Source organism: Hibiscus syriacus, unplaced genomic scaffold (assembly GCF_006381635.1).
Source record: "Hibiscus syriacus cultivar Baekdansim isolate YM2019G1 unplaced genomic scaffold, ASM638163v2 tig00110450_pilon, whole genome shotgun sequence".
Classification (NCBI taxonomy): domain Eukaryota; kingdom Viridiplantae; phylum Streptophyta; class Magnoliopsida; order Malvales; family Malvaceae; genus Hibiscus; species Hibiscus syriacus.
The window spans coordinates 6,174,335-6,198,157 of NW_024062743.1; the positions used below are offsets into that span (position 1 = coordinate 6,174,335).

Consider the following 23,823-nt stretch of genomic DNA (forward strand, 5'->3'; position numbering starts at 1 on the left):
GCACCGTTGACCCGACCCGACCGTTGACCCGACCCGACCCGTTGACCCGACCCGACCGTTGACCCGACCCGTTGACTGGTGCTATTCTGGGAATTAATTTGGTTTTGGTGCTATATTGGTAATTATTTTAAAAAGGGTGCTATTTGTGTAAAATGTTTGACAGTCTTTTGACCTACTTTGACCGGCTTTGACCGGATATTAAACGACCTTTGCTTTCGTCCACAAATACCTATCCTGATAGTTTTCGACGTCTCAAATCCGTTTTTGGGGTCCGTTTTACTAAATTCAAACCCGAAAGTCTCCAAATCGTCATTCAAACCCGTTGACTTTATTTTTGACCAAGAATTCGAAATTTCGGAAGGTCATACTTTATGTTTTTCGACGTCCTGAATTTGATTCCGAAGTCCGTTTTGCCAAATTCTGACCCGAAATTCCCGAATCGAGCTTGTAAACCCAAAAGGCTTAATATTTTAATATTTTGATTATTTAAATGAGATTTGGTCAAGGATTTTTTTCAATAAAATATTTTATGAAGGTACTCGTGTTTCACCTGAGCAAGGATCAATTAGGTCCGGTATTATCCGTTTGTTAGATCAGCCTGAACCGCGTACTACGAGAATTACCCGTAGGTTTCCGTATATTATTTAAATAATATTTATATTATTTATATTAGGATTCCAATATGGATTTTTCCAATTCGTAGGGTCTAGCGCTGCAGCAGAACGTGATCGACATACCAGTAATAGGCTTCCCTATCTGATTTCCCAGACTGTTACAGGTGTGTTTCCTAACAGTATTATATTACTGATTTAAATAATTTATCTGAATACCGAGTATTTGATATTTGATTTGCTGTATATTCTGATATAATTTCAGAATTAAGGTATTTCATACCGATTTCTGAGATCTGCTTATCTGATATCTGAATTATTGATTTGAATTCTGATTTCCGTATTTCTGCATATGGTTTCTAAGTATGAAATATTTGTTATGTTTTAAGTGATTAATCATTGTTTTCAATTGAATACATTCATTGTCATTTGGGGGGTATTGTTGAAGGAAGATTATCTGCAGACTTCTCGGCTTTGTGCTCAGGGTCTAAATGGCATGTGCGGTTGGGTGTATGGTTCTGGGGAACTTACACAACTATGATGTGAACGGATGGGGGTAGTGTTCATGTTTTAAAAAAAAAATAAAAACATATTGCATAAACTGATTTCATTGAAAGGTTTTATCTGTATATTTTTCTTATATACTGTATGGAGCACACTGAGCTTTTTAGCTCATTCTGTAGTTTTTACCCTTTTTCAGATAGTAGCAGACAGTAAGCTAGCAGATTTGACATCAGTGGAAATCAACTACTTATTTTGTACGAACATATATTTCTATATGTTTTTCAGTTATGTTTGGTGACATGTATTTGCTATAAGTTTGGACATATCTGTATTATTAATATAATGTATTGTAAGATATTAAAAAAAAACCTCTGAATGGGATATGTGACCACTTAGGTTTGAGTCTAACTCACAGACCGGGTCTAGGGGTTACATTTAATCATTTTCTAAGATTTATTAATTTAGTATTAAATTAATTTTCAAAGTAATAAAATATTTTTTTTGTATAAGCGTCTATTTTTAGTTTCGTTCAGGACCCCAAAAATGTCCGAGATGACTCTAATTTCCACCATATTTTTTATTCAATTTTTACTCGTTTGACATTGATTTTGCAATCAAAACAAAAATTTTTAATTAAAAGTGATTTTAGACAACATTACCAAACAAATCTTTAATCTAAATCTATATTATAGTTTGTATCTCTGATATTTACTCCAAAAATACCGTTACTTTTAATATTGTCATTAAATCAAGTGTTTCATTAACAGAAATCAAAGAAAAAGCTTATTCAGACAAAAGGGGAAAAATAGAAGGACTTACTTGAACGAACTGTATTAGATTAAGGATCATTTTAGTATATTAAGCAAATTCCATGTTAAACCAGCCTTGAATTATATTTTCCCCATCAATCATACATACTTCGTTCCATCTATTTTCAAGTTTTATTTGAATCCTCAATCAAAATGCATTTTGTTATACTTATATATTCAAATCAAACATAAAAGACAAAATTAATCATTTCATTCATATTCAAATTCATCATTTTTATCACAAACCAACCGATCTATATAATTAAAGGATTTCTTATTATCCTTATAGTCACATATTCAAACACTACATATGCGGATGAACGTTCATTGTCAACATGTTAAGAATTTTTAAACATATTATGCTTTATATTCACCTCATATTTATTTAAAATATTTTTTAATTAAATTAATATTCAATTAATTCATAATATTAAAAAATAATTATTAATAAAAATAAAAATTATTAACAAGATACAACAATAATACATAAAAAAACTCAACTTCAACTGTTATAAATAGTTATTTTAACAATTATCGACCTAAAAGAAAGACACAATGTCAATTTAAAAAAATTAGTATAACATCACCGATATCTGATTTATTGATCGACTAATTCGAATCTGATACTATAGAGACATGGGCAACCCTCCCAATCCAATTTGCTCCATACACAATCACCAAAATTCGAACCCCTGACCTTGCTTAAAAGATCTAATCTTTCATCCCAATAGACCAACCGGTTATTGGTGAAAATTTTAAATTAAATGGATTAAATTTGAAGATAGCTAACCATATAAAGCAATAAATAGATATGAAGTTTTTTGGGTCCAATAGGACAGCCCAGTTTTTTGTTGTTGTAAAATATGGCATAAACACTTTTATTTTGTTATCTACGGTATTTTTTACAATGCATGGAACTCGTCACTTCGAAATGACGAGTTTTAATAAAATATTTTTTATTCAAACTTTTTATATCAATGTGATAAATTTAATAAAAAATATTTTATTGAAACTCGTCACCTCTTGGTAAAAAAAAAAAACTTAGATACAAAGTTACCAAAATTGAAGTAGTACAGCCAAACAAATTACCAAAATATAAAACAAAATTTTACAAAGAGCCAATCTGAGAAGGCAGAAGAAATTAAAGGGGCATTCGTGTAAAATAGAAATAAAAAAACTTCAACGGCACCGCATTTCGCATCATCTAGACCCTCCGGATTAAAGCTCCAACTTTTCCCTGCAAACCAAAAAAAAAAATTGAAAAATAAAAGGGGAAAAGATCCACATCGGTATTCACAACCGCCGGAGGCGCCGTCGTTTGAAACGCCGGCGTTTCCGCCAATCGAACCGAACATTTACAGTAAAAGCATCTAAAAACCATGAAGCGAGGCTTCAGCTTTTCTGTAACCGTTGTCATCTCGGCCATCGTTTTTATTTACTATTGTACGGTCTTCATTTTCATTGATCGCTGGCTTGGTCTAATGACCTCCCCTGGCATCATGAACGCCGTCTCTTTTACCTGTGTTGCCGTCATGTGTGTGTTGAATTACGCCTTTGCCATCTTCGCGGATCCGGGTCGGGTTCCGTCTTCGTTCATGCCCGATATTGAAGATCCAGGAGTTCCTATCCATGAGATAAAACGCAAGGTACGCTGAAAAGTCAGACAGAAGGCTTGAATTTTTTTTCTGCTGAGGATGCTTATGTTTCCTCTCTGAACCACGACGAATTGATTTTGGTTTTTTCGTTATAGTTTGGATGAAGTTTTCTGTTTTTAATTAAAAAAAATACTAATTCTCTAATTTGGGTTTGTTAGAAATGAAGATTTTTTTCTTCATGATTATTGCATGCAAAATAGCCGATATTGGAGTTGGAATAGATTAGCAAATTTTGTTTGAGGTGAGAAAAAAAAGATCTTTCGTTCTCTAATTATGCTTGGATTTGGTGGAAGTTTTGGAAAAATGAGATGTGTATTTACCTGAATTGCAGGTTTTTATAATTATGTTATTATTTGAGTCAAAGATCCCCAAATATGGAGATGAGCAAAATGCATTGTCAAAAGACATTCTAATCTCTGTTGATCGGTAGATGGCCTTTTCAGAAAATTGAGTCAAAATATTTGATTCATTAGTGTGTGAAAGAAAGATTTTAAAACTAAGCCCTTTAGCTGCCCTGTATCAGGGGTTTGATTGATATGATGCATGATAGAAAGGCCTTACCATTTCATCAAGGTTTATAGAATGTCGCTATGGCATGTTCAGACATTTGGTCTTAGCCTTATTGAATTTTGTTGTGTGATATTTCATTATTAATCATAATAGTGGCTGTTATTTGGCTCGACATCATTTGATATATGGTGATGCTCCAGCTGTCATTGATTTCTCTCTTAACTACCAGTGCTTTTATTGCCATCACCTGACAATATTTGTCGTCTTTGTCAGATTTTAATTCCTTGTTTATCAAATGGATACCTTAAAAGCATGTGTTGACGTAATTGTGTGTCACGCTTGATCTCAAATATTAATGTTGATTTTACCTGGAACCAGAACCATTGAAAAAAGCTGGAATTCCCTGTTTTCTTGAATCTTGTTTTCTTTTCAAAGATTGATTGTGATTTTTATGCTTGTTAAGGATTTGTGCAGAACACTTTAAGTCCAAATAATCTCAATGGGACAAACTTCACATGTAAGTGGAGTTAAATCATGTTAAGTTGGGTTGACTCTAGAAAGTATGCTTCAAGCATTGTAATATCATAAATAAATGTGGTCAATGAAATTTTATTGCATTTGGGAGGTTAATAGACCTATGTTTTAATTGTATGGCTTTATTTTGTTCATTTATTTTTTTATAGTGACCTTTCTTCAGAATGTTTTGTAGGGAGGGGATTTGAGATTTTGCCAAAAGTGTTCTTGTTTTAAGCCTCCTCGTGCACATCACTGTCGTGTTTGCAAAAGATGCATTCTGAAAATGGTACGTGCAATCTATTATAATATTCGTGCATGTCTCAAATGCCCTTAATGTTGGATAATATGATAGTATTACCATATTAAATTAATGTTTTTTTAATTGCTGTGGATAAGTGTTTTGTTGTTAGTGGTCTGTTTATCAGATAAATATTTGTACGTCAGATAGGTTATTTGAATTTTAGAATACTAGATAAAGATAAGATTACCTAGTGTGATAAGATTTAGATTCTGTATATACGATCAGTAAAATACTGTATTCTGATTTATCATTTTTTAATAATAATTCTAGAAAATAAGTTTTCCACATGATAACTGTTTATCGAATATGATAATACTATCATATTATCCAGCACTTCTAATAATGCACTAAAAGTGCTCTTTTCTTTTATAAGGATCACCATTGCATTTGGATAAATAATTGTGTCGGCCATGCCAACTACAAGGTTTTCTTCGTCTTTGTTGTATATGCCGTGATTGCTTGCCTCTATTCCCTGGTATGTCATATTGAAATAATATATTTATTTCTCCTTTGATCTTTAAAGTGTCTTTTCTGATTTCAAGCTCTTTCTTATGTTCTTATTACGCACTTATTGCCTTGCACTAAGTGCCTCTTCTTCCTTTGGATTGATTTATGTCATGGTCCTTTTCTCTTTAGTATCTTATGTTCTCTTAAATGACAGGTATTACTTGTGGGGAGCTTAACTAATGATTCCCATAATGATAAGCAGCAAACTGCAGACTCTTTCAGAATCGCATATGTAACATAAATGATTACCTACCTTTTACAGCTAGAGTTTACCATATTCGTTTATGCTTATAACTTACCATTTTCAGGTTATTTCTGGACTGTTGCTAGTCCCCTTAAGTATTGCTTTAAGTGTTCTCCTGGGTTGGCATATTTACCTTATTTTGCAAAATAAGACAACCATTGAGGTAATTAGGATTGTTTTACATTGTATTGTTGCTTATTGCTAATTTACTTTTGCATTTAAAATAATTTTTTTACTTATTTCCTTCAAATTTTTAAAATCGGCAGTATCATGAAGGGGTGAGAGCTATGTGGTTTGCAGAGAAAGGAGGGAATGTCTATAAACATCCATATGATCTTGGTGCCTTTGAAAATCTAACAACGGTAATAACTAGTAATTAATCTTCTCTCCATTTTCTATTCTGATGGATGTAAGATGTTGCGTTGATGGATTTTAGAAGACTTGGTGATTATGGTTTTGCCTCTATGAATTCTAAGGAAAAACGTCACTTCTTTACTATTAGCTTTAGATTGTAGCTTCCGGGTGTTCGAAATATCCTCTTATCTTATTTTATCGTAAGAAGTCTGTCTCTGCCAATTATGAACCTGCCTACTATGGTGAGCTGATTATCTACTAGGTTAGCTGAGGTGGACCAACACTAGATTGAACTTCACTAATTTGGTTCTTTTCTTGCCTTGTTTCATTCTCATTTATATAGAAGGCTGGAATGCTGTTATAGCTCAAATTTCATAGGTTGCCATCTGTTTGTTTTAGGTATTGGGTCCTAGTATCTTCTGCTGGATATGCCCCATATCAAGACACATAGGTAATGGTCTTCGTTTTCGCACAGCTTACGATATAATATCTGCTTCATCAACGTCAAAATGAAGTTTCAATTTCGTTTTTTCTACATTGCCTTGACGATATAATATCTGCTTGAGGGATCGGTATATACTTACCTTGTGATCACATCTGGTAGTCCCCTTTTAAGTTATCCTAGCATGTATTCTGTCATGTTTTGGAACTCCTTGGAAAAGAAAAAAAAAGGAAATAGGAAAAGACCATCACGTAAGTCTTGAAACTGTTGCTACAAGCAATAATCGTCGAAGATGTGAAAAAACTGTCAGCTAACCGGGCAAAGCAGTCGAATTAGAAATAGGAACGGTGTGGTGTTACTTATTTTTCCCTCTTTAACTCTTTCCCTTTTCTTGAGCATATGGTTTGTGGGTGGTTTACTGGTAGGTATTGTAATTTGACATCTTGTCCATAAAGAGGGCATCATTGTAGAAGTGATCATGCTAATCAAGACAACAAATTGTATCAATCATGTAAAAGAAACTGTAAAATCCTTTTCAGCTCTATAACTCAAATAAAAGTTTCTTTAAGGTATTTGTTTTCCCTTTTTAACTCAAGACAATCACTCTTCTTCTTTCTCTTTTATCTCTTTGTTTTATCCCCGGCTTTACCACGGTACTCATATAACTCTATAGGGGGCAAAGTCTTTATCCCATATTTAGCTCTCACTTGGAACTAATTAGCTAATATATTATTTGAACTTAGAGTGTGTGTTGACTGTTGAGCAATTATTATTATTATTATTATTATTATTATTATTATTATTATTATTATTATTATTATTAACATCATCATCATCATCGTCGCTATCATCATTGGAGATTTGTATCTTCGTATATGTGCTGAAAATGGGTACTTTGATAAAATGAAGCTAGTTACATGTTCGAATTTTGCTTTTTTTTTTCTAATCATTATAAATTGGAGGAAGAAGGGTTATCCCTTACCATTGATGCCCCTGAAAATTTTAAATTCTTATATAATTTAAAATTTGTATTTTATATTGATAATTTGTTTTTGCTTCCCTTAAAATTTTATAAATTTATTCCATAACATTAAACTTTGCATCTGTCCTACTTGAATATTGGTTGTTGGCGTCAGCTTGAAATGGCATTATCCCAAAACATGTATGAATTTTTAAGTGGAAAATTGGGGTAAAAGTAGACCCAATCGAGCAATTATTTCTAGTTTTACCATATAAAAAGCCATTTATTTAAACAAAGTGACTACAAAAATCGGAGAGTCAAACAGAATTTCTGATTCGAATCATAAACAAAAGCCCAAATAAAATAGGGGTTTATTCTAATTGTCGAAATCATTTCTAGTAGTCTGTTATATTCTGTAAAAGCTAAATGTTAATGGTGAATTTAGTTTTCAAGAGGCACTAATTGCCAGTCAAGTAACCTGAAACTTGGGGTTTAATTGGAAACTTATTGGGTGTTTATTAGACAATGTTATGTTTCCTTTTAAAGAGATTTACAGAATTTATTTCAAGGTTTAATTGACAAAATGTTTATAGCATGTGTTTCACTCTAAATTTTAATCCTGTTAAAACAACGTTGGTCATTGAAATTTTGTCTGGTTGGCATCCATTTGTTTTACATTAATTCTGATTTAACAAAAAAAGATTGGAAAATAAATTAAATAATGTTTTAAATAGTAATTATTTTTTAACTAAAGGTAACCCGATCGTTCTTTTCACTTGAACGATAGATTTTCCAAAACCTAGATTATCTTGGGTTTTTTTCCTAGTCTTTATTTAACAGATATATGTTTAAGAATTTAAAGCATAAACATCATTTTCTTCTCCAACAGATTTGAAATTGAATGATATTTACAACAAGTTCGAAATATAATGGTGGATCAATGGTAGTTCAATATAAATGTGAAATGAGAGTATAGATTTGTACATAAAAAAAAAGGAAAAAAAGGCATAATCCCAAAAGTTCGAAACGGTCATTTCGGCTCTTATTCTATGTTTTTAAGCATTTTGGCTCCAAACGTTTCATTTTAGGGTAAAAAAGCCATTAACATTTCACAAAATAGTTACTTTGACATTTATTCTTTTTTCCAGAGCATTTTAATCCTCAATGTTTCATTTTAGGTTAAAAATACCTCTATTTTGGATCGTTAATCATTTGTTAATTAATGATTTTCATCTATAGAAGGGGTTTTTTGTCCCCAAAGTGAAACGTTAGGAGGACAAAATGTTCCAAAAAAAAAAGAATATGAGTTAAAATGACCATTTTTATAAGTGATAGAGTCTAATTTTAGTATTTTTTCCAAAAAAAAAAAATTACGGTTGTCCTACATGCAAGGAGGTAAACCCTACGTTGGGGTTTTATTTAATTTTATCAAAAAAAATCGTAAAATTTTCTAATTTATTTAATTATTTTCGTATATATATACAAATAAAATCTTCTATGGCAGTAGTTACATGAAAATACTTTAGGGTCAGTTTCATTTCCTTGATCTTGATCATGATCAGAGTACGAGTCCAACACCTTGAAACAGTCAATGAAATTCCGGTCTTGGCTCGATTCTTCATTGGAGAGGCGCAGACCCAATACGGAATCATATTCTTCTTTGTCCTGCGGCTGCTTTTCTTATTCTTTGTATGAGGATGGAGGCTGAGCCATTTGAGGATGAGATAATTGTTGAAGTTTCAGAGAGAGAAGGCTCTGGTGGTTTTTTAGGCTCATGGGGTTGACGAGGGAAGAAGAAGGTTAAACAGAAAAAGAGATGAACTGTTGTTGATGTTTATTTGTAGTAATGCAACCCAGAAATCCAAAACACTTAAGGTTTTACATCTGAAGTGCCATTATTCTTAGGATTATTATATTAAAGTTACAAGGTCTTAAGGGGTTGTTTGTTTACTTTAGAATGATTAAGTATTGAATGATTCAAATGTTGAATGATTCAGAGTCTCTGTATGAATGAATTAGTTCTGAATGTGACATGCTGTTTGATAATGGCTCTGAATAATTTAGAATGTACTTTGATGTTGAATCATTCAGCACTGTTTTGCTGAATTAGTCAGCACTGAATCATTCAGAGATGAGAAACAAACACGTTGAAGCACTGAATGGTTTCATTCAGAGCCAAACAAATAGCCCCTAAGAGAGAGAAAGTGAAGGAAAGGGGAAGAGAAGGGAAGTTATTTAATACGGTGTATTTTATTGGCATAATGTAAAAATTAGTACTCAATGTTTATCAAAATGATCATTTTAATTTCTATATATTTTTAGAGTATTTTGACCCCAATGTTTTATTTTACGAAAAAATCCCCCTAATATTTGACTGAATAATCTCTTTGGCCTGTAATATTTTTTTAGAGCATTTTGGCTTTTAATGTTTTATTTTAAGGTAAAAAAACTCATGTTTTGGAGCGTTTATCGTGTGTTAATTAACGATTTTCGTATATAGATGGGTATTTTTGTCTTAAAATAAAACGTTGAGGGTTAAAATACTCCATAAAATAGAATATAGGCCAAAATGATCATTTTGATAAACGTTGGGAGGCTAATTTTAATATTATGTCTTTATCAAACATTTGAAGCTTATGGCATGTGATGTGGAACGATCTTAGATTGATGTTCTCTTGATTCAAAATTTTTTGACTGGTAAAATAGCCAACAACCATAGAAGCGGTAAAAAGGTTTATCTAAGCCATAACCCATGGAGAGATGGTTAGGGGTGGTGTCATGTTCTCCTTTCGATATCTCATACATGGTTATTTATAGTTTCTTGGGCATGACCTTAGTTGGGAGTTGTCGTGTCACTGGTCTCAATTAGTCGTTTGAGATTAACCCTAATTGATTATCTTGGGAGGTGATGTGATAGACGTTTATTGATTATTTTAGAGCCATCACGCTAATGAACCTGATTGGCTATCTTCGATGATGACAGTCTCGCCTAAGACGTTGTGCACATGGCTGAAAAAAATCAACAAATTTTCTTTTAAGGAAAAAAGAATCAAAACACGAATCAAAACAACCTTTGTGGTTAAAAGGGGTGATTATTATATTTAGATATGTCAGATTTAAGTACGTCATTTGTAGAAATATTTAAATAACGATTAAGAGTATTTAAACCTATACTATATTATAATTACCTAAACTAATAAAAGAAACAATAATAGGATTGGATCGTGACATGAAAATGGCCTAATCTAAGATAGCTTTAGAGAGCCCAAAGTTAGACCTATTTTGTTACTAACATACAAATCAATTTTTAGTGGATCCCAACAAAGAGTTGTGGACTGGCCAACCAACAAACCCCCACCAAAAAAAAAAAAAACCTGAAATGCAACTCGACTTCAAATGACAAAATCAACCCCGGAGAAAACCACTGAACGCTTCAATAATAAGGCTGAAATCGTAATTTCGGTCATAAAAGAAGGCCGTATAATGACCCGGAACTCTGCTAAAACAAAATCCCATGTTTCGTTTCCCCTTTTATAACTTCCCTTCCCTTACCTTCAACCTCAACAAAAATAAAAAATAAAATTGCAAAAAGGAAAAGAACAGAGTTTTGCTCATAAATCAAACAGAACCCAGAAAGAAGAGAAAATTTATTCTTATAAGAGTCAACTAAACTTTTCTGATTCGGTTCGTGTGAACCGTCGTTGATACCTCACAATGTTTTTCTCTAGAATTTATCGCTCTCTCTCTCGCTCTAATTTCCAAACAGTAATAATGTTTATTTCCTGCATTCTATATGTATCTTTATTTTTTTAATGCTCTCCTTTTTATTTTTTTAGTTATATGAATGCTCGTTTTCATTTACTAAACAGAATGGTATATCGAGGACACTGTTATCGAATGGTCCAAGCGTTCCACTCGTTAATCAAGGATTAGGGCTTGTAAGGGGTTTTCTAGCACCAGCTGGAGTAGGGAAGCAGCTTGTTTCCAATACACGATTGTCGAATTTGGATTCTATTCTCGCAAACCCTAGGATTAGGCGATTTTTCTCCAGTGAAGGACCTAAGAAAAGAAGTGAGTGAATTAATTATTGTATTCTATTTTTTTTGTACTTATTATCTAAATTTTACACCCTTTTTATTTCAATTGTTGTAGATTATGAAAATTACTTTCCCAAGAACAAGAAAGATATTCCTAAGGCTAATGAACAGAAATCTGGATCCAAAGGTGCGTTTTTTTTATAATTTCTTTTGAATTTTGATTAGGGACAGATAATACTAATTCCCGTGGCAAATTACAACTTTGATAGTACGGAAAGTATTACTGTCTGATTTAGTTATAATATTGAAATTAGTGAAAGATGTCAACTTATTTATAGGTTTGTTTATAATACGTGTTACGATTATTTTTTGATGTTTGTGACATCACATTTAGGAGATGTTCTCCAAATTCAAGGCTTCTTGGTGAATGTGTTGAAATATTTCAAGCTTATTTTTATGTGATTTTCCAGAGGATTCAAGTTCTGGTGAAGCTGGTAATTCCCCGAACATGCAAAAATTGTTGCAGAACATTGTCACCACTTTATTGTTGGTTGGGATTACATTCTCATCATTATCAAGTCCTCGAGAGCAGCAGGAGGTTAGCTTTTTTTTTTTCTCAACTGGTTCTGAAACAATCTATTGCTTCGGATGGAGAGGAAATTCTAAACAGCAAAGAAAATTGAAAGAATATGATAAATTTAATTGAATTAGGGGTGAAAAAGGCTATGGTATTTCCAACAACCAATTCTATTGAAATACTCTTAATGATAATAATAATCCCCTAAACCTTCTAACATGGTATTCATAATGGAACTCTCACTAATATTAGAATAGTTGCATTAGAACTTTTACTAAGTGTCCCTTGCTAATCACATAACTATTTAAAACAAAAGATAAAATTTTTAAAAAATTAACATAAAACTGAATGAAAACTGATCCTAAACATAAAATAATCTTGGATGCTCCTGCGTCATTGTTACAAGGTACCACCTTGATGATAACATTTTCATGGCATGCTAAAACTTGAGATATCCTTTCATTGTTTTTTCTGTTACAAAACATGAAGTTAGGTGAGTTAGTGTACTGAATGATATAGTTCATGGTTCTTGTTGCAGTTGGTCTTCCATCTTCGTGAAATTTCTTGGACTTAGTTTAATCCCTTTACATCTATATATCACTTATGTTCAGGAATGTAATTATGAAACCCTTAAAAACCTAAGTTCAATGAAACAAAAGGGTGAAACCAGAACTGGGAAAAGTCTGTTGAAGTTGATGCCTTTTGTGTGTTTCATGGGCTATACTAGCAAAACACTGGACCAATATCAGGTGGAAAAATATATATGCCTTAGGCTAGGTTTAAGCTTCCATCTGACTCTGCTCCCCTGAAAAAAGAGAAAAAAATAGAGGTTTTGTCCCCCCGGGCCGGCAACTGTTTTAATTTCCGGTCCTCTCTCTTTTCAAATTTTCTTTTCTATAAGTTTTTTGGTGTGTTCTTCAGATTAGTTTCCAAGAGTTCAAAAACAAACTATTGGAACCTGGCTTGGTGGAAAAAATTGTTGTTTCAAATAAATCAGTTGCAAAAGTGTATGTGAGGAGCTCACCACGCGATGCAAATCAAACAACTGATGATGTTGTAGAAGCTCCAACAAATGGTGGCCCTGCCCGAAGAAAGACAAGTCAATATAAGTACTACTTTAACATAGGAAGTGTTGAATCTTTCGAGGAGAAGCTAGAGGAAGCCCAAGAAGCTTTGGGGATAGATCCTCATAATCATGTTCCTGTAACCTATGTAAGTGAAGTGAACTGGTTCCAAGAGTTAATACGCTTTGGGCCCACACTCTTAATCTTAGGGTCCTTATGGTTTATGGGGAGAAAAATGCAAAGTGGATTTGGAGTTGGTGGTCCTGGGGGCCGAGGTGGTCGTGGAATATTCAATATGGGCAAGGCTCAAATTACTAAAATGGACAAGAATGCAAAAGACAAGGTAAACCATCATTAGAAGTTTTCTTTGGAACTTTATAATGCTGTTGTCTTACTCATACAAAATGTGTGCTAAACAGTCAACATTGTGATAATTCCTGCAATGGTTTACTTGCTATCTCAGGTCCTTTTTAAAGATGTTGCTGGTTGTGATGAGGCAAAGCAAGAAATTATGGAGTTTGTGCACTTCTTAAATAACCCAAAGAAATATGAGGAATTAGGAGCAAAAATTCCCAAAGGTGCTCTTCTTGTTGGTCCTCCAGGCACAGGGAAGACACTTCTTGCAAAGGCAACGGCTGGTGAATCTGGTGTGCCTTTCCTCTCCATGTCTGGATCAGATTTTATGGAAATGTTTGTTGGAGTTGGGCCATCAAGAGTGAGAAGCTTATTTCAAGAGGCAAGGCAATGTGCTCCTAGTATCGTATTTATTGACGAGATTGATGCAATAGGTAGAGCAAGGGGTCGTGGAGGCTTTTCTGGTGGCAATGATGAGCGTGAAAGTACACTTAATCAGTTGCTTGTAGAAATGGATGGCTTTGGAACAACTTCTGGAGTTGTTGTGCTTGCTGGAACAAATAGGCCTGACATTTTAGACAGAGCCCTATTAAGACCTGGACGGTTCGATCGTCAAATTACAATTGACAAACCTGACATCAAGGGTCGTGACCAAATCTTCCAAATATACTTGAAGAAACTAAAACTTGATAACGAGCCATCATATTACTCTCAGCGACTTGCTGCTCTAACCCCTGGTTTTGCTGGAGCTGACATTGCCAATGTCTGCAATGAAGCAGCATTGATTGCTGCGAGGAATGAAAGTGCAGTGATAACCATGGAACATTTTGAGGCAGCTATAGACAGAGTAATAGGTGGTTTAGAAAAGAAGAACAAGGTATGTTCTTCCTCATCATCTGCCTCTTTTTTTTTTTTACTTACACACTGCATTATATTATTGAGATTCTATTCAACATATGTGGTTTGATTATGCTACTGGAGATGTAATTAAACATAAGTTGAGTGATTTGAATTTCTAAATATAAAAATATGGGTTTTCTGTTATAAAATTATTTTTTTATTACTTGTTCTCTGTTTGGTCTCCATTCTCAAGTTGAAGTAAAGATCTATGATCCATCTGTTTTTCATTTCTGACTTGTAGCTACTAGTATGCTATGGAGATTTATCTTATGAAACAATTTTATTCTGTTTTGCAGGTTATAAGCAAGTTGGAAAGGCGAACTGTTGCTTACCATGAATCAGGCCATGCTGTTACTGGTTGGTTCTTGGAACATGCGGAACCGTTGCTGAAAGTAACAATTGTTCCTCGTGGTACTGCAGCACTGGGGTTTGCTCAGTATGTTCCTAATGAAAATCTTCTGATGACCAAAGAGCAGCTGTTTGATGTGACTTGCATGACACTAGGTGGTCGAGCTGCTGAGCAGGTGAAATTTCAGATCAACTTTTCATGCCTTTTTTTATATATAAATATCTTCCCGAACTAGAAAACAGAGACTTCTTTAGAACTTAGGGACCTGAATTCAGAAAACATCATATGCCTGAAGGCCAAGTTTACCCATCCAAGCCTGAAGGATAAAAATTTTAGGCCCGGAAAATGGGTTTGGTAAAAAAGGGCCTGGTTAAAATATGGGTTGGGCTCGGACTTAATTATTCAAAACTTGGAACTGGCTGCCCCGTTCTTTTAGTTTATAATATGTTATTTCTCTTCTATTTTGTACATGTTTTTTAATTTAATTTTTTTATAGGAATTGGGCCCCGTTAAAACCCCCCTTCTTAGTTATTGTGTTGAAAAACACAATAACCAAAGGAAGGGGAAAAGGGTGCCCTTAGTTTATTACCAAACATAGGAATTACAACCAAACTGAAACACACACAACAAAAACCTTCATACAACAACCCTAAAACCCCAAAACCACACCCTCAACACTCACTATCCTATTCCAGATTTAGCTAAACAGTCAGCTTCCCCATTAATACATCTGTTGATATGCCTAAGAGTAACACTAAACTGCAACACTGTCTTCTGAATTTCTTTGATCAAATCAGCATAGAGAACCGGGAACAGATCCGGGTTGTTGATCCATTTTAACGCAAGAAAAGAATCACTTTCCAATATTAGATACCCCTTATCCCTCCAAGCTGAATCAAAAAATAAGTCTAACCCTGCTTTGTTCACAAAAATCTCTGCCTGAATCGGAGGGCACAGACCTGTTGCTCTAGAAAAGGAAGCCAACTTCATATTATCAACATCCTTAAGGATTCCTCCTATTCCACTTCTTCTCCAATCAAAAGTAACTGCCCCATCAACATTCACCTTAAAATAACCCGTAGGAGGAGGACACCACTTCAAATTTTGCATCCGCACCTTGGAAGGTGAACGATGCACATCCGCTAAAGTTAAATCACCCACAAGGCTATCAAAAAGAATAGAAATACTCTTATATTTAGCCAAGAACCACAAAGCCACCCTATACCTCACCAAAAAGAAAAGATTAGCATTATCCATCTTGCCATTTTGAAACACAATCTGATTTCTACAAATCCAGACAGTCCACAGAATAAATTGCCAAATAACCGAGTTAGGCCTTAATTCCACCCATGAAAGCAAGAAACCTTTAGGGTTATTGGGTAGTACTGAACAAACATTCCACAGCCGGAGGAATTTAACCCAAATCTCCCAAACCTGACCACAAGAAAAGAATAAGTGACTCACCGATTCAGGTTCCCCTCCACAGAACACGCAATTAGGATTTTCGATACCTACGACACCTCTGCTCAATAAAACTGACTTGACAGTAATTGGTATCCGAAAAATAGATAGGAAATAAATGGGGAGAGAGCACAAAACGGATTTCACCAAAACAACCCTTCCAGCCAACGATAGGGATTTAGCACAACAGGTTCCCATAAGGCAAAAGAGTTCCTCTTTGCCCCCAACGGTAACCCTAGGTACTCCGAAGGAAAAGAACCCTTTGAACATCCTATTTCCTTTGCCCAAGCATCTAGAACCTGCTCCTCCACATTAACTCCAAATATTCTGCTCTTGGTTAAGTTTAACTTCAATCCCACCAATAATTCAAAAATCAACAAAACCCTTCTGACATTCAACAAGTCACGAATAGTTGCCTTACTGAAAATTATTAGATCATCCGCGAATTGTAAATGTGATAGCATGAATGAGCGATCATGAGAACCTAGCTCAAAACCTGAAAACAACCCCTTATCCACTGCTTTTGCCAACAACAAATGCAACAATTCCCCTCCCAAATTAAACAACATCGGAGATAACGAATAGCCCTGCCTTAGTCCTCTTGAAGGGTGAATTTTCTCCGTTGGATTCCCGTTTACTAGGACCAAAATGGAAGCAGTTGATACATTTATATATCCAAGAGCACCATCCAACTCCAAACCCCATTTTACTCATTATTTTCATCAAAATCTCCCAATCTACCGAGTCATAAGCTCTCTTAAAATCCACCTTGAAGACCACCCCCTTCAAACCTCTCTTCCTCCAAAAGTTAATGCCTTCATTTGCAATAAAGGAGCAATCCATAATGTGTCTCCCTGAGATAAAAGCCAATTGAGACGGACTTATAACTTCATTAATGCATAGGCTCAATCTTCTTGCTAAAACCTTTGAAAGAATTTTATAAAAACCTCTAACAAGGCTAATAGGCCTAAAATCTTCTAATCCCTCCGGATTCACCTTCTTAGGAATAAGAGAAATGAAAGAGTGATTAATTTCCTTATCCCATTCCTTCCCCTCATAAAACTCCTTAAAAAACAGCAACATAACTTCTTTCAAACTTGGCCAGAATTTCTTAAAAATCCCTAAGTTTAGCCCATCAGGTCCAGGCTCTTTGTTGCTCTCCGAATTGGCAATTACTTCCCAGATTTCCTCTTCAGAAAATGGCCTTTCAAGAGCCATACTTTACTCATTCGATAATTTTAGAAATAAAGTCCAAATCTTCTGCCTCCAGTGTGTTTTTTTTTGTATAAACAGATCCTTATAGAATTCCACCACTGATGATTTAATCCTACAAGGATCTGAGGTGATTTCATTCCCCACTTTGAGGGACTTTATACAGTTCCTCTTACCTCTGCCTCCAGCACACTGATGAAAAAATCTTGTGTTCTTGTCCCCTTCCAAACTCCACTTCACTATCGATTTTTGTAACCAGATCGACTCTTGCCTCAACTAGTTGCTTCATAGACACCACAGGTAATCCTTGCTGCAAATCAATCTCCAACATCTGAATTTCTTTTTCCAAACTGCTAATATTTCCAGGAAGTTCTAGGTAACCCTTATTAGACCATTTCTTCACAGCTTTCTGCACCCCTTTAAGCACACTGGAAATTGGAATTTTCTTCTCTACTTTACACAACTTAAATAGTTCATCCTCCATCATCTTACCAAACCCCTCTTCCTCCATGACATAGTTGAACAACTTGAATGGTTTAGGACCCCAATTTGAACCCCTCTTTTCCAGCATAATCAAATTATGATTCCAAAGTAGACCTTGGTTGAAGACTTTGGGTTAACATTGGGAAGAAAGACAAAAATCTGATCCACAAGAAATCGATCCAATCTCTCATAGGTTGGGACATCCCTGTTATTACACCATGTAAATCTACCTCCTGCCAAAGGTAAATCTACCAAATTAGCACTGCTCACAAAGTGTCTAAAAACATTCATTGAAATCAAATTAACTTTACCACCAGCCTTCTCTTCTCGTGACAGAACAACATTAAAATCCCCTCCAAGACACACTGGGCAGTCTGCATTTTCCAAAAACGAAAGCAGCTCCCTAAAAACATCTCTTTTTTAGAATCCACGCTCGGTCCATACACATTTATAAACCAACGAGACCCTGAGAACTCTTCTGTAATTCCTCTTACTGCCAAGAATCTGCTGTGAATTACCTCTTCCTTAACATCACATGCATTTTCGTTCCACAAAGTAATTAAGCCTCCAGCAGTACCTTCAGTACCTTCAGCAGAATATACTGCCGAACCTGTCAATAATTTCCCTCCCATTTTTCGCAATAATGAAGGACTAACTAACTCCAATTTCGATTCTTGGATAAATAAGATTGTAGGCTTCTTCTCTTCAACACACCTCCTAACCGCTCTAGCTTTAACCCTTCTACCTAGACCTCGCACATTCCAAGACAATACTTTCCAATTTGACATCTATATCAATCTATAACCTTACAAACCACTATCCCTTAATTACTCCCATTTACTTCTCTCTCCTTAACCAGTGTTACTGTTCTTTCCATAAAATTCTGTTTTCCCCCTCTAAATTCCACCCCCAACATTTTACTTACATTCCAGCACTCAAGTGCCTTGGCCCCTCCAGCAGCCTCCCTTGAATAAATATAATCTGAACTTGTACCTACACAGCTCTTCGCTCCCCCCTCCTTGACCTCTAATAAACACGGTTACATGAGCCTCTTCTCACTTTGTTTCCAGCCCCACTGTTTCCAGGAATTCTTTGCTGAGACACCGATGAAGGCCCACATTGCAGAGGAGCCCGAGACTGCTCCTCAATAATATCTGCAGTGGAAATGTGACACCCCCTGGTTATTCTACCATTCTCTCGATCCAACCCACCCAGCACTTGTCTTACCAGGCCTTTCCGAAGCCCATTATCACAGTCAACTATGTCATGCCCAACGGAAACATCCCCCTACTCCTCCCATCTTCTCTCCCTTCCTTAAAACCTTCTGACTTTTGCTGCTGGGTGGAGATAACTTCTGTTGTTTTTTTTTAAATTTAAGCAAAAATTCAAACCCCTCTCGGTTTCTGTGTTTTTGCCTTGTTGGGAACCTTGAACCCATTCCTCTACCCTATTATGTGTCTGACACCTCCTGAAAACCCATGTGACCTTCCTGCTGTAGCTGAACATCCCCATTGCTCCAGTCCGAGGAGCTCTCCTCCCATGGATCCTCTGAAACATCATCTTCAACCATTTCTGATAACTCAGGAAAATAATCATCAGCACATTCAACCTTAATTTTGATTAAGAACTTCCTCCCATACGTATTGATGATAATGTGTTCAGGAATATCAAATGGACTGACGACCCTGAGCAGCATCTGCGCCACTCTGCAGTCCCCTCTTTGATCAGTTTCATCTTGGATCTTCACTAGCTTACCCCATCAGGATGCCAAACTAGTAAGAAAGGAACCGACCAGCAATTTAATGGAACTCCTACCATGGAGATCGCACAATAAGCTAGGGGAATACCTCCCTCATCCAAAACAGGTTCCAATCTTTCAAACCAGAAGGAAAAAACTTCCCATTTTTCTTCCATCACCATCCTTCTCTCCTCCACCGATTGGAAAACTACCAAACAAGTGTTCTTTGCGAATCCCCACCCTACCACCTTTACATTGATGCCATCGTCCCTTAGAGCTTTCTGCAAAAAATCCACTTCAAAAATCCCTTTACAGATACGAGTAAGGGATGATCTCAACCAGACCCTTTCCTCCACCAGAATAAAGATTTCCCTAGGATTTTCCAGCTCCTTGTTTCTATGTCTACCCTCTTGAACATCCACTGGATCCTTACCCCAACAACTGTATCTTTATAAGTCCTTCCATCATGGAACCTATTTAACATCTCCATCTTCCTTACCCCATCAACTGAAGCAAACGATCTTCAGCCTTAACCCCTCCTTTGTCAACACTATTTGAACCCTCAACCCTTCCATCTTTCTGTCTCATCGCCCCAGAAATTTCCCATATTTAGCTATTGTCACAGAAATCCTCCTTCCATCGATCTTGACGTTATTCATCTTTTCCACTGCATTGCACAAATCCTCCTTTCTTGCGAAATAGACAAACGTAAACGTACTAACCTTATATTTCGGTCTGTTGTTGATAAATGGAATGAACACCCTAATGACTTTTCCATAATAACTAAAACGATCCCATAAAGCACTACAACGCACTTTCCTACTAAGATTATCCACGAAAGCAGACCCAAGTATCTCCACCATTGCATTTCGAAAACTCTCTCGTTCTCTAACTCTCTCCATCCTCGTTCTTAAAAATTCACAATTTTCCAAACCTAAAAACAGACAGAATTATGAATGTTGAAATCTTCATCAATAGAGAATCTCGTCTCCCTGGGATGTTTGAATAGATCAGGTTAATTGGATTTCAATTCTTTGGCTCATTACTCATTTCAGGATTAGATCATTTCGGATTCAGGTCATTTGACATGATTGTATTTCAAGCATGTTTATTTGACAACACTACTCATTCATGCATGTACCTCACGTTTTTGGGTTCTGTTTTGATACCCTCAAATAGATCACATATCTCGTGCGTCCGTCTTTTATATAGGGGTGAGCAAAACTCGACTCGACTCGAAAAATCGATTTTTTCAACTCGATTCGAATCGAAAAAATTCGAATCGAATTGACTTCGAGTTATAATTTCATAAACTTGACTAGACTCGAAAAAAAATTCAAGTTAAAATCGAGTTGTAAAATGCAACTTGAATAACTCGAATAACTTGAAATTTTTAGTTATTAGTAGATTTATTTTCAAGTTTGAGTCGAGTTCTTGAACTTTGTATGATATATCACATATGAAAATAAATATGAATATCATATGATTATAGAAAGTCACTTAAATTGGAACAACAAAAATATTATAAAATTATAAATATTCACAATTAAATTTAAACAAAAACTCGAAAATCGACTCGACTCGAAAATATTTCAACTTCTAGTTGTAAAATAGGATTTGTAAACTCGAATAACTCGAATTTTTTTTTTACTCGACTCAATTGAACGATCACCTCTACTTGTATATCAAGTTGAGATGAAATCATAGATGATATTTATGCCACACAACTGCTCTTCATTAGGTAGAAAGAGTAAAGCCATCATGTTTTGGCCATAACATTTTTGCACTTTCTGGTTTGCATGTTGGATTTTTAACCATGCCATGCTTCTTTTATTTATGGGGAATAGGTTTTGTTGGGGAAAATATCAACTGGAGCTCAAAATGACTTGGAGAAAGTAACCAAGATGACATATGCCCAGGTGGCAGTATACGGTTTCAGTGACAAGGTTGGTCTTCTTTCTTTCCCTCAAAAGGATGATGCATTTGAGATGACCAAGCCTTATAGCAGCAAGACCGGTGCAATTATCGACAGTGAAGTTAGAGAGTGGGTGGGTAAGGCATATGACCGAACGGTGCAACTGGTTGAGGAGCACAAGGAGCATGTTGCTCAGATCGCGGAATTGCTTCTGGAGAAAGAGGTCCTTCACCAAGAGGACTTGGTTCGGATACTCGGTGAACGGCCATTCAAGTCGACTGAGCCCACTAATTATGATAGGTTTAAGAAGGGGTTCCAAGAAGAAGACAAAGCATCCAAGGACACCCCAACAGTTGCCAAAACTACACCAGATAATAATGGTTCAACACCCTTGGAACCTGAGGTAGTACCTGCATAGTATATCTATAAATTACAAGGTTTTGTTTTTCCCTCGTTAATTTGCTTCCAAACTGAACTCTTAAGCTGTAAATGAAAGATTCTTGACGTCACTGTATTGATTTTTTGCCCCTCTCTCTACGGCTTCTTGATTTTGGAAAGCATTTTGACATCTATTTGAAGTTGAGCTTTGATCGAACTGAAATCAATCGGTTTTATAATTCGATGTTACAAGGTGAATAAAAAAAATTAAAAACTAGCTGGATTAAAAGTACGGGTGTATTCGGTTTGGCTTGATTTTTAATAAAAGATGAATTCAGTCACGTTATACTATTTTCTAAAATGAAATTGAAATTGAATGACATAAGAATTAAATTTTTAATTCGGTTCGATTTTATAATTTTAAATTATTTATTATATTTCAAACTCAATATCCGAAAAGGTTAATATTACACACGATTTTAAATTAATAAAAATATAAAAGTACAAATTACACATGATTATTAATGTTTAAGTTTTTATTTTTTCCAAATTTCAAAACTAAAAATTAATCTTTACGTTATCAATTTATAACAAATTGATCACTTGATGTTAACAATTGTTACCTTGTATGACAGAAAACTTAACAACATTAATCACCTCTTTAACTTTAAATAACGAAAACTCAATCCTTAAAATTTAATTTACCCTATTTGAGTTTAAAATCCAATCATAATTTTTGAAAAAAAAAAACGTTTTACGGGGAAGATTGAAGACTCCATGTACGTGCCATGAGAACAAAATATACAAATATCTTGTATTGAATTATCTCGATACGCTGGAAGCGGAAATGCCTGGCGAATGGCCGGCGTGGCCATTGGTGGGACTTATGAAGGGTCTCTCCAAGGGTAGGCTAACACTTCCTTTTGTGTTGGTTAAAAGTTCTCAAATGGGATTTTGTTTTTGTTTAATTTGAATGATTTGGCGGTAAATCTGGGCAGGTGGGATATGAAGGTAAATATTACCAGCACACAGTTCGTTTGGTTTATATGGAGAAAGGGTAAAGAACATAGGCCAATTGGTTGGATACCAATGTCGACATATCTAGAACCTAGATTTTTGTTGGCCCAATACGGTAGGCGCCGCTATTATTTGGCCCAGTAGGACATCTCTGAAATTAATTTGGAATCTATAATATTTTTTTACGGTGCATGGAAAATTCATCACCTCGAGTTTCATGAAATATTATTTTTATATTTCGGGCCCAATATTTTAATATTTCCTTATATTAATTTTTTTGCAGGTTATTATGTGAATTTATTTTTTGAAAAAACATTCACTGGAACTAGACATCTCGAGGTGACGAGTTATGTTTAGTTTTTTTATGTGGTAGATTTTGTTGAAAAGAACAACATACTATGAACATTAGATTAGATCTTCAGAAATACACATTAAGAATAAAAAACAACAAACTTAATACATTAACATAAGGAGGTAAATAACACTAACCTTATAAACACCATAAACATTAAACAAAAAATGTGTTTTTTTGCTTTAATATTAGAGTAAAATGGTTTTCAACTCACAATTATTAATAGTTGCTGAAAATGATAAAATGAGCACTAAAAAGTTGATAAAATGAGTCATTATTTGGCCTTCGTGAAATATATGTTTTTCTGATACGAAGTGATAAATGCACTACAGAAAAAAAATTCTAATTTGAGTTGTTACATTACTAAAACGTTTATGAAAAAGTCAACCATTGCTGCAATAAATGACCATTGAAAAAGTAGCTACCACGATGCAATAACTGAGCATTGAAAATTAGCTGAAACAATGAATAATTTGACCTGTTTTAAATACACATTTTTTTTTATTTGAAGTGATAATTCAACACTTAAAAGTTTTTTTATTTGAGTTCATATTTCACTAAACAATAACTGG

The 23,823-nt window shown here is 34.9% G+C and overlaps 2 protein-coding genes across 2 annotated transcripts; both read left to right on the forward strand.

Moving 5' to 3' along the window:
* The first annotated feature begins 3,139 nt into the window (after positions 1-3,139).
* Positions 3,140-7,040, forward strand: LOC120126151 (probable protein S-acyltransferase 16). The gene is made up of 7 exons (XM_039144423.1): positions 3,140-3,570; positions 4,799-4,891; positions 5,280-5,381; positions 5,568-5,645; positions 5,722-5,820; positions 5,924-6,019; positions 6,411-7,040. Exons 1-7 carry the CDS (start codon positions 3,304-3,306, stop codon positions 6,522-6,524), a joined length of 849 nt encoding a protein of 282 aa, XP_039000354.1. The 5' UTR covers positions 3,140-3,303; the 3' UTR covers positions 6,525-7,040.
* Positions 7,041-10,964: 3,924 nt separating this feature from the next.
* Positions 10,965-22,013, forward strand: LOC120126150 (ATP-dependent zinc metalloprotease FTSH 8, mitochondrial-like). The gene is made up of 8 exons (XM_039144422.1): positions 10,965-11,179; positions 11,284-11,485; positions 11,567-11,638; positions 11,922-12,049; positions 12,950-13,435; positions 13,556-14,323; positions 14,643-14,870; positions 21,437-22,013. Exons 1-8 carry the CDS (start codon positions 11,129-11,131, stop codon positions 21,920-21,922), a joined length of 2,421 nt encoding a protein of 806 aa, XP_039000353.1. The 5' UTR covers positions 10,965-11,128; the 3' UTR covers positions 21,923-22,013.
* The last annotated feature ends 1,810 nt before the right edge of the window (positions 22,014-23,823 follow it).

Excerpts from the sequence above, each read along its gene's own strand:
- LOC120126151 (XM_039144423.1), top strand. The coding sequence starts at position 3,304 with ATGAAGCGAGGCTTCAGCTTTTCTGTAACCGTTGTCATCTCGGCCATC. Across the intron at positions 5,382-5,567 it reads TTGCTTGCCTCTATTCCCTG|GTATTACTTGTGGGGAGCTT; the intron begins GTATGTCATATT and ends CTTAAATGACAG. Across the intron at positions 5,821-5,923 it reads AAAATAAGACAACCATTGAG|TATCATGAAGGGGTGAGAGC; the intron begins GTAATTAGGATT and ends TAAAATCGGCAG.
- LOC120126150 (XM_039144422.1), top strand. The coding sequence starts at position 11,129 with ATGTTTTTCTCTAGAATTTATCGCTCTCTCTCTCGCTCTAATTTCCAA. Across the intron at positions 11,639-11,921 it reads ACAGAAATCTGGATCCAAAG|AGGATTCAAGTTCTGGTGAA; the intron begins GTGCGTTTTTTT and ends GTGATTTTCCAG. Across the intron at positions 12,050-12,949 it reads GTCCTCGAGAGCAGCAGGAG|ATTAGTTTCCAAGAGTTCAA; the intron begins GTTAGCTTTTTT and ends TGTGTTCTTCAG.